Source organism: Carlito syrichta, unplaced genomic scaffold (assembly GCF_000164805.1).
Source record: "Carlito syrichta isolate Samal-C Ts95f unplaced genomic scaffold, Tarsius_syrichta-2.0.1 Scaffold311267, whole genome shotgun sequence".
In the NCBI taxonomy this organism is placed as follows: Eukaryota; Metazoa; Chordata; class Mammalia; order Primates; family Tarsiidae; genus Carlito; species Carlito syrichta.
Genome location: NW_007255363.1, coordinates 256,324 through 273,355, shown reverse-complemented (window position 1 = coordinate 273,355; position 17,032 = coordinate 256,324). Strand labels below are relative to the sequence as shown.

Below are 17,032 nucleotides of genomic sequence, written 5' to 3'. Positions count from 1 at the left end.
GCGTGCCACTGTACTCCATCCTGGGTGTCAGAGTGAGACTCTGACTCAAACAAAACAAAACAAAACAAATGTCACTTGTTTCTGTTAAACTGGTCAGGGGGTAAAAGTAATCAAACTACTGTGACTAGAACGAGTTTGACAGAGAGGGAAAAAAGTTAAGTCTACAGCCTACCAGACAGTTCTACACACTCAGTCTAGACTTTCTGATACAATATCAAAATACAAATTCTTCACAAATCACAACTCTCCCCCAAATGTTCTTGTATGCTCTATTTCGTTTTATTCTACTAAATAATCGATAGCTTTACAACAGAATTTTTTAAATCTAAAAAACACTTGTCAAATACTACCCCACACAATATTTAGGATCAGAGGTAACTATAGAAAGTGAATACACAAATACTGCCCTTACCATTGTGGTATGTTTGTTAGTGAATGAAGAGCAAGAATAGCTTAAAGGGTTTCAAATGACAGAAAAACATATTTGGGCATGCTATGACAATTTTTTATGTACTCAGCCAACAGAAATGTATTATATTTTTGCACCAATTGTAGATGCGAAGTTAATAAAATCAGGGAACTAAAGGGTCAAAGGGGGCCTCCAATATATTCACCATTCAAAAATCGTAGACAAAGGAGCTTAGGAAAAAGCAAAGGCGATGTACACAACATGGTGTTGTTTTTTTTTTTTTTAATGACTTCCAATTTTACCTTTAACAGCAGCAAGACCCTCACTGCAGGTTATGAATCATCTCCTCTTTGGCTATGAGATGCGTGGTTTTGTTAACTAGAGACATTAATGAGTTCAGTTTCTGAGACCAGTCATTTAATAAATTATTTGGGTCCTTGGGTCTCTGGAAGTTGATAATTCCTGCCAATCTGTCTACTTTAGCAAAGATGGTCTTGTTAACTACTAGATTTGAAAGAAATGCCTCTGACTCCTGCAAGAGAAAAAGACAAATTGGATTAAGACAGGACTTTATGGACAAAAACAAAACTTCAGAAAACCTTTTTCTAAACTCTTCATCCAAGAATATGCTGGGCTAAAAAATTCATTATTAATAGTTAGCAACTGCTGGCTTCCTGTAAAAGTGTACATATTTTATGGATAGTCTAGGGAATGAATAGAATCTGAGTCCAATCACAGGGCTGAGTCTGAATCTGTCCCCTGCAAATATAATGTTCCTCCTTTAAAGGCATATGGTGCAGTTCATTTGTTTCCAGAAATGCTGGGTGAGAATACATGCTCTAGGCTCCTTGGCAACTCAGAAGTCATGGACGACACACTTGACTTCTAAGGACTCTGGTCCCCTCATCCACATATGAGAAGAGCTGCCAGGCTAAGCAAGGAGCAAATGCTCCAGGACCCTTATCACCCAAACCGTCACAACTCCTTCTGGTGACAGAAACGGCTGCTCGGGTCATGGTCAGATACTTTAGATAACTGCTCTTTGTGTGCTGCCACTGTGTCAACATAAAATGCAGAACCCAAATACAACACTCCAACACACTCCGGGACTTCACATACCCTATGCATGCAGTCCGTTTTTGTGGAAACCGAAGCATATGTATTACATGTATACTTTGGACTTCAAATGAATGGCTACAGATAACTCAAACAATGATGCTACTACTTACATCGACAGACAGATCCAGAAGCTGGGCCATCCTTTTCATTGTTATCCGAGTGTAATACTTGGCCATTATTCTAATATTCTGGGAAAATACATCACATGTCAGTAAGGCTAAACATCCATTCATTTTCATATCCAGACAAATTTACTTAAAATGTTAGACTTGGCCGGTCACGATGGCTCACAGCACTTTGGGAGGCCAAGGTGAGAGGACTGCCTGAGCCCGTGGGTTTGAGACCAGCCTGGGCAACTTGGTGAGACCTCATCTCTACAATAAATCAAAAAATTAGCCAGGCATGGTGGTGTGTGCCTGTAGTTCCAGCTACTTGGAAGGTTGAGATGGAAGGATCACCTGAGCCCAGCAGGTCAAGGCTACAGTGGCTGGGAGCATGCCACTGCCCTCCAGCCTGGATGACAGTGAGACTCCAACTCAAAAAAAATAAAGTCAGACTCAGAGCTTTTATTTTTATTTTTTCTATAGTCCACCACTGGAGCAAAGTAAGCTCTAAATTACAATAACAAAACTAAATACTTAGACATTTTGGTTTCTGCAATTATTTTTGAATTATTAAATATATAGTCAAAATGCATGTCTTAAGGAATGGTTAAAAATTGTAACTACTAAGATGTTTTTACTAATGGTTAAAAATTATAACTACTAAGATGTTTTTACTAAATGAAAGAATCTAAAGTTAAGCTTTTCTAATTATAACACACGTTTAAAGGCTAGAATTTAAAAAATGAGTGGAGACCATCTCAAAACACTTATTATCTTACCATCATGTCAACTACTTACAGGTAACTTCATATTAAATTTCCTAATTTTCACTGGAAATGGTGCTGCAGTTAGAGACTCCCTTTAATTTTTCTTTCAGTTGGAGTCTCACTCTGTTGCCCAGACTGGAGTGCAGTGGGCACTCCCAGTCACCGCAGCCTCAACCCACTGGGCTCCGGCGATCCTTCTGCCTCAGCCTTCCAAGTAGCTGGAACTACCACACCCAGCGTGCTACCACACCCGGCTGATTTTTTGATTTATTGTAGAGATGAGGTCTCGCCAAGTTGCCCAGGTGGGTCTCGAACGCACGGGCTCAGGAAATCCATTCACCTCAGCCTCCCAAAGCGCGGGATTACAGGCTGAGCCAAAAAGCCCGGCAACTTTTCTTAATGTTACCATTATTGACAAAACCACAGCACTCACAAGAAAAAATGGGAAGAGTGGGAGAAAATGAACCCATCTTTAAGCAGCTGCACTTCCTCGGTCTCTTTGCAGGCCAATGGCAACGCCCACCCATCGACAAGCACCGGAAGCATTCTACTCCTCACCCTTTAAATCCAACTAAGGACCACATTCTATTACTCCCCTCCTTAAAACAATTCCATTCCACAAACCCTCCTCCTTCAGTCCCTTGGCTGCTGCATAAGCGGAAGTCCATATAACTCCTCACTTAACTAGTCTGCTCAGCTCTAGTCTTCACCTCCAACTCCATTCTCCACACTTACTCCCAAGGGAACTCTCAAGTCCAAGTCTGGACATCATCCTCTCAGTTTAGAATTTTCCCTATGGGGGTACACATAGTTTGTTATGCCCCAGCCATTCTATGCCTCTGGTTTTCCTGGAGGGCTCTCAGTTCTCCTGAGAGCTTGTGCCCCCATGCTTGTGCTCAAACAGCCTCGCGTGTCCTGGTCTGCCCAATAACCTCACACTCCTCTTACAAGTCTCACCTCACTCAGTTCTAATACATCTAGGCTGAGCACCCCTCTAGATGAACCAATCAGCTCCCCCCGTAGGCCTCACCCACTCTCTACATGCTCTCACCATATCTCTAACACTATTTACACAGACATGTTTTCCTGTGATTTTTAAGCTTCATCAAGGTAGGGGCCATGTCTTATTCTCCTGTGTCCCAACACTTTGCACAGTGTCTGGCACACAGAGGGCTCACAACAAAAGTCTGCTATGTGAACGAATGAATGCTGATAGACATAACACCCAAAAGGAACACAGGACTATCAAACTTGGAAAATAAAACAGTTTACACTCAAATTTGCCAAAGTTACTTACTAAGATAATTCTAAAAAGTAAATTCACTAGTTACAGGTTAAAGTAAAAACTGTCATCTCTATCATGCCAGATTCTTACATGTTCAACAACTCTGTTCTTCAGGTCTTTCCACCTTTTTTCACCTTCCTCGGTAGAACCAAAAACGTCAGTTGCAGGACTCTCTAGGGAGCCTTTCCTTAACTCCATCCCATAGTCCTCAACCAGCGTGGACCAACGCATCAATTCCATTGTGGTGAAAAGCTTTAGAAGATCCCTGTAAATGGCACACACATTAATATCCTGTATAATTAATCTGTAAAAATTAAGTATTAACTAAACAGCGAAGTTCAAAAGATCAACAAAGACTGTTTTCATTATTTTCACCTGAGCCCAGGAGTTCAAGACAAGCCTGGACAACATAGTGAGACTCCCTATCTTTAAAATTATAATAACAATTTTTATTCAGTAGAATGAGACACAATTTGATTATTTTAGCAACTTGAATGCCATTTTCCACAGGAATTCAGAAGACAGCAGTTCCTATCTGTTTTCTGTACTGTGTGTCAATCTCTGAAATAACTGATGGTAAACATTACTAAAGAAACAAAAGAAAAATAGCTCTTTTTTTTTTTTTTTTTTAAGTTGGAGTCTCACTCTGTCGCCCAGACTGGAGTGCAGTGGCCACTTCCGGCCACCGCCACCTCGACCTGTTGGGCTCCTGCGATCCTTCCGCCTCAGCCTTCCGAGTAGCTGGAACCACAGGCGTGCACTACCACGCCTGGCTGATTTTTTGATTTATTGTAGAGATGTGGTCTCGCCAAGTTGCCCAGGTGGGTCTTGAACCCGCGGGCTCAGGCAATCCATTCACCTCAGCTTCCCAAAGTGCGGGATTATAGGCTGAGCCACCGAGCCCAGCTGAAAAATAGCTCTTGAAAAATAACAGTCCATTGTGCTTAAGATGAAGCAAGTCTGTTTTCTATGACAGATTTTCGGAAGAATGTATTTCCAAAAATCACAAAGCCCAAAACTACTAAGAGTGAAACTTTACAAAATGGCTATTTAATCAAAAGCAGCTTAAAGCAGACTTGACATAAAGTTGCTACTTGACAAGCAGTTTAAAATAAAGCATGTTATAATCTCATTACATTGACTTCTCATGCAACACCGAAAAACATTTCATCACTTCATTATCACTAGTTTATTGTCTATCAGCAAGCAATTAAGAAGTGTACACTTATGTTAACCAATTCTCTTTCGAAGGATGTTTCTACTGGGATATACTAGGCCAATGATAAAAGCACTTACTTGTATTTGGGAATTTCTTCTAACTTCTTGTCACCACTTATTCGGTGAACCAGATCCGACTGTTCATTGTCAAAAGGAGCCAAGATAACATAGAGCACAACACTCTTCAGAGCCTAAACAAGGTGTGCAATACAATTGGTTATATGCAAGACTAGAAATATGAGGAAGACTCTGGCAAAAGCTAAAAAATCATGGAATAACTGTGTATATTCATTTCTTTTTTTTTTTTTTTTTTAGTTGGGGTCTCACTCTGTCATCCAGGCTGGAATGCAGTGGCAAGATCATGGCTCACCACAGCCTTGACCTCCTGGGCTCAGGTGATTCTTCTACTTCAGCCTCACAAGTAGCTGGATCTACAGGTGTGTGCCACCTTGCATGGCTCATTTTTTGGTTTCATTTAAAATTTTTGTTTTTTTTTTTGAGTTGGAGTCTCACTCGGTCGCCCAGACTGGAGTGCAGTAGCCGCTCCCGGCCACCGCAGCCTCGACCTGCTGGGCTCCGGCGATCCTTCCGCCTCAGCCTTCCAAGTAGCCAGAATTACAGGCGCGTGCTACCACGCCTGGCTGATTTTTTGATTTATTGTAGAGATGAGGTCTCGCTGCCCAGGCAGGTCTCGAACCCGCGGGCTCAGGCAATCCACTCACCTCAGCCTCCCAAAGGTGCAGGATTATAGGCTGAGCCACCGAGCCCAGCTCATTTTAAATTTTGTACTCAAAAAGTCTTAGGGGAAAAAATCTTAACAGGCTGCTTTTCATAGTGTCTTTTTTTTTTTTTTTTAAGTTGGAGTCTCACTCTGTTGCCCAAGCTGGAGTACTGTGGCATGCTCATGGCCACCCCAGCAATCCTTCCACCTCAGCCTTCCAAGAAGCCAGAACTACGGGTGCACACTACTATGCCAGGCTAGCTTTTGTGATTTATTGTAGAGACAAAGTCTCGCCAAATTGCCCAGGCTGGTCTCGAACCCACAGGCTCAGGCAATCCACCCACCTAGGCCTCCCAAAGTGCTGGCATTACAGGCTGAGCCACCGAGCCTGGTCCATAGTGTCTTTTTTGACGTTAATTTTTTACAAATGTATAAAGTCAGCAGCATAAATGTGAAATATACATATAAGCTACTTTACAACAGCTTTTGTAAAACCTTTCCAAAGTAACACTGGGTCTCTATCTGCAACCTTTGCTACCAGGTGACCGCCACACACATTGCACACAGTAGCCTCCATTTCCATCTAAACCACTACTGCAAATGGTCTCAATCAAGAGGACTCGCCAACAGCAACACCTAATAGAACCGGCAACACCTAACAGAACCAGCACCACAGGGCTGCATGAGATTATTGCAGAGAAAATGTTCAAGATCAATAAAAAGGCAACTTCTTCCCATCAGTGTGGATGACAGAAATGCATTCTCACCTGCTGCCACTTTTCTCTTTCTGCCTGTATACAGGGAGTGTCATATATCGCTCTGTAGTGCTTACAAATAGACAAATAGGATCCCTCGTGTTGATCCAGCTGGATCATCAAATTATAGTATTTCAACTTTAATTTCTGCAAAAAAAAAAAAAGTTGACAAAATAAATTGGGGTTTAATTCAGATGCTTTTTTAAAATTTTTTTTTGAGACAGGGCTTCACTCTGTCAACCAGGTGGGAGTGCAGTAGAGCAATCACAGCTCACTGCAACCTTGAACTCCTGGGCTCAAGTGTCCTCCTGCCACAGCCTCCCAAGTAGCTAAGACTATAGGAGCACACCAACACATCTGGCTAATTCTTTTTTTTTTTTTGAGTTGGAGTCTCTCTCCATCACCCCACAGTCAACCCAGAGTTGACACTGCTGGGCTCAGGCGATCCTTCTGCCTCAGCCTTCCAAGTAGCTGGAACTACAGGCACGCACTACCACACCTGGCTAGTTTTTTGATTTATTGTAGAGATGAGGTCTTGCCAAGTTGCCTGGGCTGGTCTTGAACCTGTGGGTGCAGGTAATCCCCTCACCTTGGCCTCCCAAAGTACTGGGATTACAGGCTTGAGCCACCGTGCCCAGCCTATCTGGCTAATTTTTTTAAAAATTTCTTGTAGAGATACACATCATCTTTTGGGGAAGGCTAGTCTCAAACTCTTAGTCTCAAGTCATCCACCCACCTTGGCCTCCCAAAGTGCTGGAATAACCCAATATGCCTGGCCCTCAAACACCTTTAGAGTGAACATGTAGCCAGAGACATGCTCACCTCTGTATTTTCTTCCTGGAAAAACTTGGTGTTAATCTTCTTGCTGATGATTTGTGTCCGGATGTAATCTTTCACTGCGAGGCAGAGCCTCATTTGCTCCAGAATGAACTCTACTCGCTCCTTCTTCTCCATTGACCCATACGTTTCCACCTAGCAGAGAAATTCCTCAATTAAGTTTATAATACTTGGTAATTGGGAAGTGCAACACAATTTTAAAGTATATCAAAATATTCACCCTTGTGAAGTGATAAGAACCCTCATACATATATAGGAGGAGTGTTGATAATTATATTAAAAGCTAGCTACCTCTAGGACATTACAATTGAAAATGGATCACATTCTTTTGATGTCAAGTCCTATGAATTTTAACACATGCATTGATGTATGTAACTGTCACAATGGAGATACAAAACAGTTCTACTGCCCCAGAAAATTCCCTCATGTTACCCCTTTATAATCACACACTCCCAACTTATAAACCCTCTTAAGACAGCCAATGATCTGTTCTCCATCACTAAAGATTTTTTTTTTTTTTTTGAGTGGTAGTTTCATTCCCTTGCCCAGGCTGGAGTGCAGTGGCTCACTCACAGCCACCCCGTCGTCGACCTGCTGGGTTCAGGTGATCCTTCTGCCTCACCCTTCCAATTAGTCGGAACTACAAGCGAGTGCTACCACACCTGGCTAATTATTTTGATTTGTTGTAGAGAAGAGATCTCACCAAGTTGCCCAGGCTGTTCTCGAACCCAGGGGCTCAGGCAATCCATTCACTTTGGCCTCCCAAAGTGCTGGGATTACAGGCTTGAGTCACCATGCCCGGCCAGGATCTGTCTTTCTAAGAATGTCAGATGCAGTATGTAATCTTTTGAGACAGTTTTATTCACTCTAGATAATGCCCTGAGTTTTAAGATTCATTCAAGTTGCATATCTACTGTTTATTTCTTTGTATTGCTTCGCAGTATTCCGCTGTATGGACATAGCACAGTTCATCCATACGCTGCTGAAAGACGACAGGGCTGTTTCCATCTTTCTGCCATCATAAACAAAGCCACTCAGAACAGGTTTTGTGTGAACACAAGTCTTCATTTCTACGAGTAAATACTCAGGAGTGGATGGCTGGATCATATGATAAGTATATGTTTAACTTTATAAGAAGCTGCCAGTTTTCCAGAGTAGGGTTGCACTATTTTGATTTCTCATCATCACTGGGTATTGTTATTGTTTTTTTTTTTTTTAGTTTTTTGAGTTATAGTCTCACTCTTTCACCCACGGTGGAGTCCTGTGTCACCTTCATGACCACCGCAGCTTCGATGTGCTGGGTTCAGGTGATCCTTCTGCCTCAGTAGTAGTTCCCAAGTGGCTGGAGCCACAGGTGTGTGCTACGACACCTGGCAAATTTTTTTATTTATTGTAGAGATGAGGTCTTGCCAAGTTGCCCAGGCTGGTCTTGAACCCCTGGACTCAGGCAATCCTCTCGCCTCCACCTCCCAAAGTACTGGAATTACAGGTGTGAGTCACTGCGCCTGGCCTGGGTATTGTTTAAAATGTAGCCATTCTAGGATTTATGAGTAGTATCTTATTGTGGTTTTATGTATTTACTTTTAGAGACAGGATCTCACTCTGTTGCCTAGGCTGAAGTACAGTGGTGCGATCAGAGCTCACTGCAGCCTTGAACTCTTGGGCTCTAGCTATCTTCTCACCTCAGCCTCCCGAGTAGCTAAAACTACAGGCATGAGCTACCATGCCCCCTAATTTTTAACTTTTTTGTAGAAATAAGGTCTCGCTGTGTTACCCAGGCTGGTCTCAAACACCTGGCCTCAAGCGATCCTTCCACCTTGGTCTCTCAAAGCACTGTCATCTGTGGTTTTAATTTTCATTTTCCTAATGGCTAATGAGGAAATTAGAATTTAAAAAATGAAAAAAGATGCCAATCACAAGCCTTCAGCCCCAAATCTGAAACACTTCTGGTCCCAAGCATTTGGATAAGAGATACGCCACCGAGATTTACACAAAAGAACACTACTGACTAAACAAGATGACCAACTCCACAATGTAGTACTCTACCTGTAACTCTTGTAAAATGGAAGCTGCCTCTTTCACGTCGCCATTTTGCTCTTTTATAGTTGCTAAGGTTTTAGTTAGTCGAGCACGCTCAATTTCAACATAAATCTACAAATGAGAAATTTACATTATCAAAATTCTTGTAGAAATGCATTAAAGTTTAAAAGGCAGAACTGAACTACTCTTCAAACTAGGTACAACAGTATTTATCTTGCAGTTATTGTTGCAATTTATTCTCACAAACAGAGCTGTGAGACATTGTACATTTTTCAAATATGGCCATAATTTTTAAGAAAATGTCCCTATAAAATCTTACCCATATTTTCCAACTTCCCTCTGTGAACCCAAATATGAAATTACAGTGTTTATCTACAATTCAACCAATTCTAATTTATCCTTAAATACAAGGCTACTTTCGTTAAAAATATCTGATTTTGCTAAGTAATAAGGGTGTTGGCATCTTTTGTAGCTATCAGTAATGCTAGTGGATTTATAATTTTCAACAAATTAAACATTACAAATATAACTACAGTATAATCTAAAACATCTAGGGAATGAATTTTCATGCCTAGGCCTACCAATAATATCAAACTACTTACAGTTTCATAAATATACCATGTGTTTCTTACTTTGATATCTTTGTATATAGTTTCTGCTATGTCTGAAATGCCTTTCTCCTCACCCCCTGGCTTTGCAGAATTTTTATTCATTCTTAAAAAGCCATACACAAATTTGGAATAAGATCACTAATTCCTAGAAAAACCTGGATATATCAATTTGTCACTATTTAAATATGCTCATTTGCATACAGGAAGACACTAGAAGGCGATGTACAAAGATAATTATTAATAGCTGGTTGAATTAAAGTGATGACATTTTGTATATTTCTTTTATTAAAAAATGTATAAATACAACTTACATGAGATGTGTAAGTGCGTTAAGTATCTCTGAACACAGACAGGACGATACTTTGCCATTGTAAGTTATGCCAACAGAAAACTCACCTTTCCTTCTGTAACCATTCGTAGAGTATCAATTAATCGAAGTTTAATTGGAAGATCTGTGATTTCTTCAACATAAGTACAGCACTGTTGAACCATTTTTGCAACAGCCTAAAATATTAAAAACTTTTCAGAAGGAAAATGCATTCCACATACAGGAAAAAAAAGTATTTTATTGAAGGAAGATTTCTGATCAAACTTGGTCTTCCTACGCTACTCTGGACACCAAAATGCCCATACATGATACAGCTGAGAAGGACTGAACTCCCAGGAACAAGCCAACAAAGCGCAGGAAAACCTCAGGTGCAAAGATGCAACCAAACAGAATGCATGGAAGACATGGCAGCAGACTGCAGCGAGGAAGGGGAGAGCACAGAGCTCAGCAGCGAGAAGCAGGCACCGAGGGGCAGAGGCAGAGCAAAGGCTGAGATGGTTCATCGTCTGAGCGGGAGGCGGCACCACAGCCCCCCATTCACCTCAGCAAAACTCAGCACCAGGGGCCAGAAAAGCACCTGTGGCACATCCGCCCCCCCATAACAAAAGGCCTAGAATATGTTCCCTCCAGCCCCAAAGGTCCAAGATCCAGGTCGCAGGCCAGTCAACGTCTTCAGTTAATTTTTGCAAATATTTACAAAGTAAATACTTTGGACTGTGTGGGCCACACAGTCTCTGCAGCAGCTCTCCAATCCCGCCTTCCTAACTTGAAAGTCAAAGACAATGTATAAACCGATGAGTGTGGCGGTGTTCCAGTAACTTTACTTATAAAAGCAGGTGGCTCCAGGCTCTGTGGCTCAGCCTGTAATCCCACACCTTTGGGAGGCTGAGGTGAGTGGTTTGCCTGAGCCCGTGGGTTCGAGACCCGCCTGGGCAGCGAGACCTCATCTCTACAATAAATCAAAAAATCAGCCGGGCGTGGTAGCACATGCCTGTAATTCCGGCTACTTGGAAGGCTGAGGCAGAAGGATCGCCGGAGCCCAACAGGTTGAAGCTGCGGTGGCCGGGAGCGGCCACTGCACTCCAGCACTCCAGTCTGGGCGACAGAGTGAGACTCCAACTCAAAAAAAGAAAAAAAAAAAAAAAAAAACCACAGCAGAAAAGTAAACAGCATAGCTTGGAAAGATTTATATGAAAAATGTTTAATCTTTAAGTAGCTCAGGTTAAACTTTCACTATCTAAAAAACTAGCTGTTCAGAGACCCAGGCATTCCAGAAAGCTATGGTTTTACCGTAAACACAACTCTTTCGATAAGTGCAAAGCCCTAGGACATCTAGTATCCCATTCAACCTATGTCCCTCTCAAATTAATTATAATGATTTCTAGAAGAGCATACAACCCGATAATTTTAAAAGTTGTGCAAAAAACACAGACAGAAATCAGATGAATAAAAAACAAAAACGCCAGAACAAGCAGTTCCCTGTATCAAAGTTTCACTCTCCAGTTACAGCTTAGGTCAACTGTAGTCCGAAAATATTAAATGGAAAATCCCGCATGTAAACAGCCTATAAGTTTTAAGTTGCACGCCCTCCTGAGTAGTGATGAAGCTCATGCTATTCTTCGAATCATCCCTTTGTCCAGCCCCTCCACATGGTCTATGCCACCCGGCCAAGTCACTTAGGGGCCATCTTGGTGATCAGATCAACTGTTGCTATATTGCCGTGCTTGTGTTTAAGTTAACCTTATTTTACTTCAGAATGGCCCCAAAGCCCAAGAGTGGTGGTGCTGGCAATTTGGATATGCCAAACAGAAGCCGTAAGATGCCTTCTGTAAGTGAAAAGGTTTCTTAAAACATTGTGTACAGAGTCTGATATTCCCCAAGGTTTCAGGTCTCCATGGGGGATTTAGTATATATTCCTGTAGATAAGTGAGGACTGCTGTACATCAATATTCTAATGAAAATGAAAATCCTGCTGCTTCCCCTCAATAATGCAGGAAAGTCTTTAGGGAAGTTATGGTTGGTGTGACCTCCCCCCCACCCCGCTCAAGTGACAGTGAATAGAAGAAATCTAGAAAATGTTATGCTTTTTAGAAAGAGGCTGAGGTGAGTGGATTGCCTGAGCCCATGGGTTCGAGACCCACCTGGACAACCTGGCGAGACCTCATCTCTACAATAAATTTTTAAAAAATTAGCCGGGCGTGGTAGTGCACGCCTGCAGTTCCAGCTACTTGGAAGGTTGAGGTGGAAGGATCGCCAGAGCCCAGCAGGTCGAGGCTGCGGTGGCCGGGAGCAGCCACTGCACTCCAGTCTGGGTGACAGAGTGAGATTCCAACTCAAAAAAAAGAAAGTTACAAAGTCTGCTTAAGCAAAAAAAATGTTTTAGGTAAAAAGTAATTATGGGGGACTTTCATCTCTGCATCCTTATTTAGCACATGCCAAGTTTAAAAAAAAATTATGGGAAGAAGACAGAGACATTCTGAGTCCCTAAGCACCACCCAAAGCGATGAACACATAATATGTTACAGGGAAAAGAACAGTCCTGGCTCCAGTTCTGGCTGTCACTAGGCAGCTGTGAGACAGACTCAAATTTAAAAACCTCCTTCTCCAAGAAGCCTTCCCTAAGAAAGCTAATCAAACACTTTCTCTTCTTCCTTTCACATCTCTTAGCACATTTCACTGCTCCTGTGCCACTCATTACACACTGCTTAATGTATGTGTGATTTTCTTTTTAAGAAATCAATCTTAAAGACACTTGCTAAAGATACTCTATAATTACTTATGATATATGTTTCTTACTAAACTATAGGCCACTAGAGGGCAAGAGCTATGGGTTCCTATTTTTTCACATTCTAAGGGCTGACAGTAAACCTGTTTCTCCATCTGAAAAGTATCAGAGTGAAACAGCACCCCCATTAGCTCTACAATTTTGACACAGGAGATTAATCTGTGTTTTGGGATATATGCTTTGAATACTACAAATAACATAAATTTTTGCTTATTTTAACCCAGGTTGCCCCAAGACTTCTATTTAAGGAGTCCTTTCAAAACTGTCTCACAGAGAGCAAATCTTTTAGAAAATCAGTGAGGTAATGGTTTATCAAATAATTGTCTCTCAAACCACAGAACCAAGCACTAAAAGGTATATTTAAATGAATTTCATATTTGAACGACTTAGATTGCCTCAGCTATGCTAATTATTAACACTGACTGTATTTTATATCCATGGAAACTCACCTAAAAACAAAACCAATTACTGTAACTTTGATCTTTGCAAAAAACCCTATTTAACCCACTTTAATGCTACGCTCACCCTAGTAGCAGTCTAATTCATAAAATAAGGGATTTGGACAAGAACCCTACTATCTAGTTTTGGTTCCACTACTATCCTCTTTTACATTGCTATTACTCTATTAAAGCAAAAGAACCCAGAAGCTACTCAGGAAATAACATTTTAAAGATAACATATAAATGTGAAAAATGGAATCTGCTTCTATAGAAGTTCATTTAAATACATCTCAAGAAGAATGAGAAAACAGTAAACAATTTAGCTTCACAAGCACTAAAAGAGCACTTTGCATCATTAGACAAAATGAGTAGTCTGACTAAGAATGGTCTCAAAAAGAAATTAAAGATTGAGTGTATTGTTAGTACATTCTGTCAGCAGCCCTGAGTTTGATTTTCAGACAGGCACTTGAAGATGGGTAAGGCCATCCTAGAAATGCAGCCTCAGGCCGTCAGAGGCTATACCAGTATTTTTTCAAGTCTCCACAGGTCAAGGTTAAGGCATGAGCAGAAAGAGGTCTCAGAAGAGCCTGGTTAAGTTAAGGTGAAAATCTTTATTTATCAAAATGCACAGTTTATGAATGGCAACAGTATATAAAAAAGATATTTAAGCCGGGCTCGGTGGCTCAGCCTGTAATCCCGCGCCTTTGGGAGGCTGAGGTGAGTGGACTGCCTGAGCCCACGGGTTCGAGACCCACCTGGGCAGCGAGACCTCATCCTACAATAAATCAAAAAATCAGCCGGGCATGGTAGCGTGTGCCTGTAATTCCGGCTACTTGGAAGGCTGAGGCGGAAGGATCGCTGGAGCCCAGCGGGTGGAGGCTGCGGTGGCCGGGAGCGGCCACTGCGCTCCAGTCTGGGCGACAGAGTGAGACTCCAACTCAAAAAAAAAAAAAATAAAAGAGATATTTAGTAAAAAATCCTGTATTAGGAGAATGCTATATGAAAATAAAGTATTTATTATTATTAAATAAGTCTATATCAAAACAGCCTAAAAAAGATTGTTCCACAAAAGAGAACTAAGTAAATTAGATTATGAATTTGATGGATTATAACATAGTCATTTAAAAGAATAAAAATGAAGATAGCCAGGCCCAGTGGCTCACATCTATAATCCCAGCACTTTGGGAGGCTGAGGTGAGAGGACTGTGGAGCCCACGGGTTTAAGACCATCCTGGACAACCTGGTGAGACCTCATTTCTACAATAAATCAAAACATTAGCCGGACATGGTGGCGCTTGCCTATAGTTCCAGCTACTTGGAAGGCTGAGGCGGAAGGAGGGCTGGAGCCCAGTAGGTCGAGGCTGCGGTGGCCGGGAGTGTGCCACTGCGCTCCAGCCTGGGCGACAGAGTGAGACTCCAACACACACAAAATGAAGATAAGGAACAACACCAAAACAACAAAGCTGCATCGACACTCTGAGAATAATTTTTCTAAAATATGTAAATATATAACAACTACAAGAAAAAAACAGAAATGAAAACAGCTGCATCATTATGAGAATGTTGGTAGAATTCCAAAACACCCTCTAGGATGCTGCAGTGTTGATTTATCACATTTTAAACAGACTCACAGAATAGTTTTCTACAAGTTCGTATAAAAATGCAGATGCATTTACGTTCTAAGCAATCATGAACTCACTTGTTTCAACTGACTCCTCCTTTTGGATAAAAGCGTAATATTTTCATTCAGTAAATCCCATTCTTTAGCCTCATAGCACATCTTCACCACTGCGACTAAGAGACGGGATGTAGACACCATATCGGAAGCCTGTAAGAATGAAAATACACTGGAAGTCAATTAAATGAAATTAACAGTAACTAAGCTTTTCACTATAAAACTACTCACAGTACGAGTCTGTTTTTCCAAAGAGAGAAGAGTTTCAATGACTTCCTGAAGCCTTCCTTCCTAAAACAAAAGACAAGAGTGAACAATGAAAACAACACCACCAACACAAACCAAATAACTAGGCCAAAATGAGACATTCTGGGCACGGCAAGGAAAAACCATCAGCCTATTCTAGAGGAAAAGCCATAATTACTTTTGTTTCTGTCCTTATGATAGTGCTTGCTTCTCGAGTGGATTCCACCGGTCAGTGGCCCCTTACTTGCAGCCCCCAAGCTATTTTTAATTCTTAATTAAAAAAAATTTTTTTTTTTTGACTTGGAGTCTCGCTCTATTGCCCAGGCTGAAGTGCAGTGGCCACCACAGCCTTGACCTGCTGGGCTCAGGGGATCCTTCCACCTCAACCTTCCAAGTAGCTGGATCTACTTGACAGGCACACGTCACTGCGCCCAGCTAATTTTTTGATTTATTGTAGAGATGAGGTCTCACCAAGTTGCCCAGGCGGGTCTCAAACCCATGGGCTCAACCAATCCTTTCACCTCGGCCTACCAAAGTGCTGAGATTGTAGGTGTAAGCCACTGCGCCCAGTCCTATTTTGAACATTTTAAAATGCTCTAGAAAAACTGAACACATAACAATGATTCAACACCTCAGAAAAACATCAAGTCTTTGTTTGGGCGGTAGAGGACTGCCTGAGACCAGCCTGGGCAACTTGGCGAGACTGCATCTCTACAATAAATCAAAAAAATTAGCCAGGTGTGGCGGCACATGCCTACTTCGAAGGCTGAGGTGGAAGGATCTCCTCAGCCCAGCAGGTCAGTTTATTAACTAATTTATCAACTCAGTGTTTTAACACCTGTTTATCCTGTTCTGATGAGAGACTCTAGTAGTCACATGTGGCTTTGAAGAATCAAAGTAGGGAAATAAATGGTTACTTTATAAAGTCACCATAATAAATTTTTTTTTTTTTTTTGAGTTAGAGTTTCACTCGGTCGCCCAGACTGGAGTGCAGTGGCCGCTCCCGGTCACTGCAACCTCGACCGTCTGGGCTCCGGCGATCCTTCCGCCTCAGCCTTCCAAGTAGCTGGAACTACAGGTGTGCGCTACCACGCCTGGCTAATTTTTGATTTATTATAGAGATGAGGTCTCGAACCCGCGGGCTCAGGCAATCCACTCACCTCAGCCTCCCAAAGGCGCGGGATTACAGGCTGAGCCACCGAGCCCAGCTCATAATAAATACTTTAACATTTGGAGGTCTGAAAAGAAATAAAAAGGATACTTGGTGTGGAAAAGATAGGAGCCAGGCGCGGTGGCTCACACCTAAATTCCCAGCACTTTGGGAGGGTGAGGCAAGAGGACTGCCTGAGTCCAGGAGTTCGAGACCTCATCTCTATAATAAAACAAAATTTGTTGGGCATGGTGGCACACGCCTGTGGTTCCAGCTACTTGGAAGGCTGGGGCAGAAGGATGAGCCCAGCAGGTCAGGGCTGCAGGGGCCATTGAGCATGCCACTGCACTCCAGCTTAGGCAACAGAGTGAGACTCCGACTCAAAAAGAAAGAAATACATCAAGGTAAGAAACGATGGGAAACCCTGGTTTAATTTTTCAAGGACCTAAAAAAGAATTATCATGCTTACAGAAAATGAAGACCACCTGAGATACCCAGGCATGCTATACTGAAAAGCAGGCTCTTTTTTTTTTTTTTTTTTT

The 17,032-nt window shown here is 41.9% G+C and overlaps 1 protein-coding gene across 1 annotated transcript; it reads right to left on the bottom strand.

Moving 5' to 3' along the window:
- Positions 1-257: 257 nt before the first annotated feature.
- Positions 258-15,396, bottom strand: PSMD12 (proteasome 26S subunit, non-ATPase 12). Its single transcript, XM_008068596.1, has 10 exons — positions 15,326-15,396; positions 15,119-15,247; positions 10,263-10,370; positions 9,262-9,366; positions 7,201-7,350; positions 6,391-6,525; positions 4,981-5,093; positions 3,775-3,949; positions 1,639-1,716; positions 258-941 (listed from the first exon to the last, which is right to left on the bottom strand). Exons 2-10 carry the CDS (start codon positions 15,236-15,238, stop codon positions 732-734), a joined length of 1,194 nt encoding a protein of 397 aa, XP_008066787.1. The 5' UTR covers positions 15,239-15,247; positions 15,326-15,396; the 3' UTR covers positions 258-731.
- Between the last annotated feature and the right edge of the window lie 1,636 nt (positions 15,397-17,032).

Coding starts and splice junctions, on each gene's coding strand:
- PSMD12 (XM_008068596.1), bottom strand. CDS start 15,238: ATGGTGTCTACATCCCGTCTCTTAGTCGCAGTGGTGAAGATGTGCTAT. Junction 7,351..9,261: donor CCATTTTACAAGAGTTACAG/GTAGAGTACTAC, acceptor TTTCTCTGCTAG/GTGGAAACGTATGGGTCAAT. Junction 942..1,638: donor TTCTGGATCTGTCTGTCGAT/GTAAGTAGTAGC, acceptor TTTCTCTTGCAG/GAGTCAGAGGCATTTCTTTC.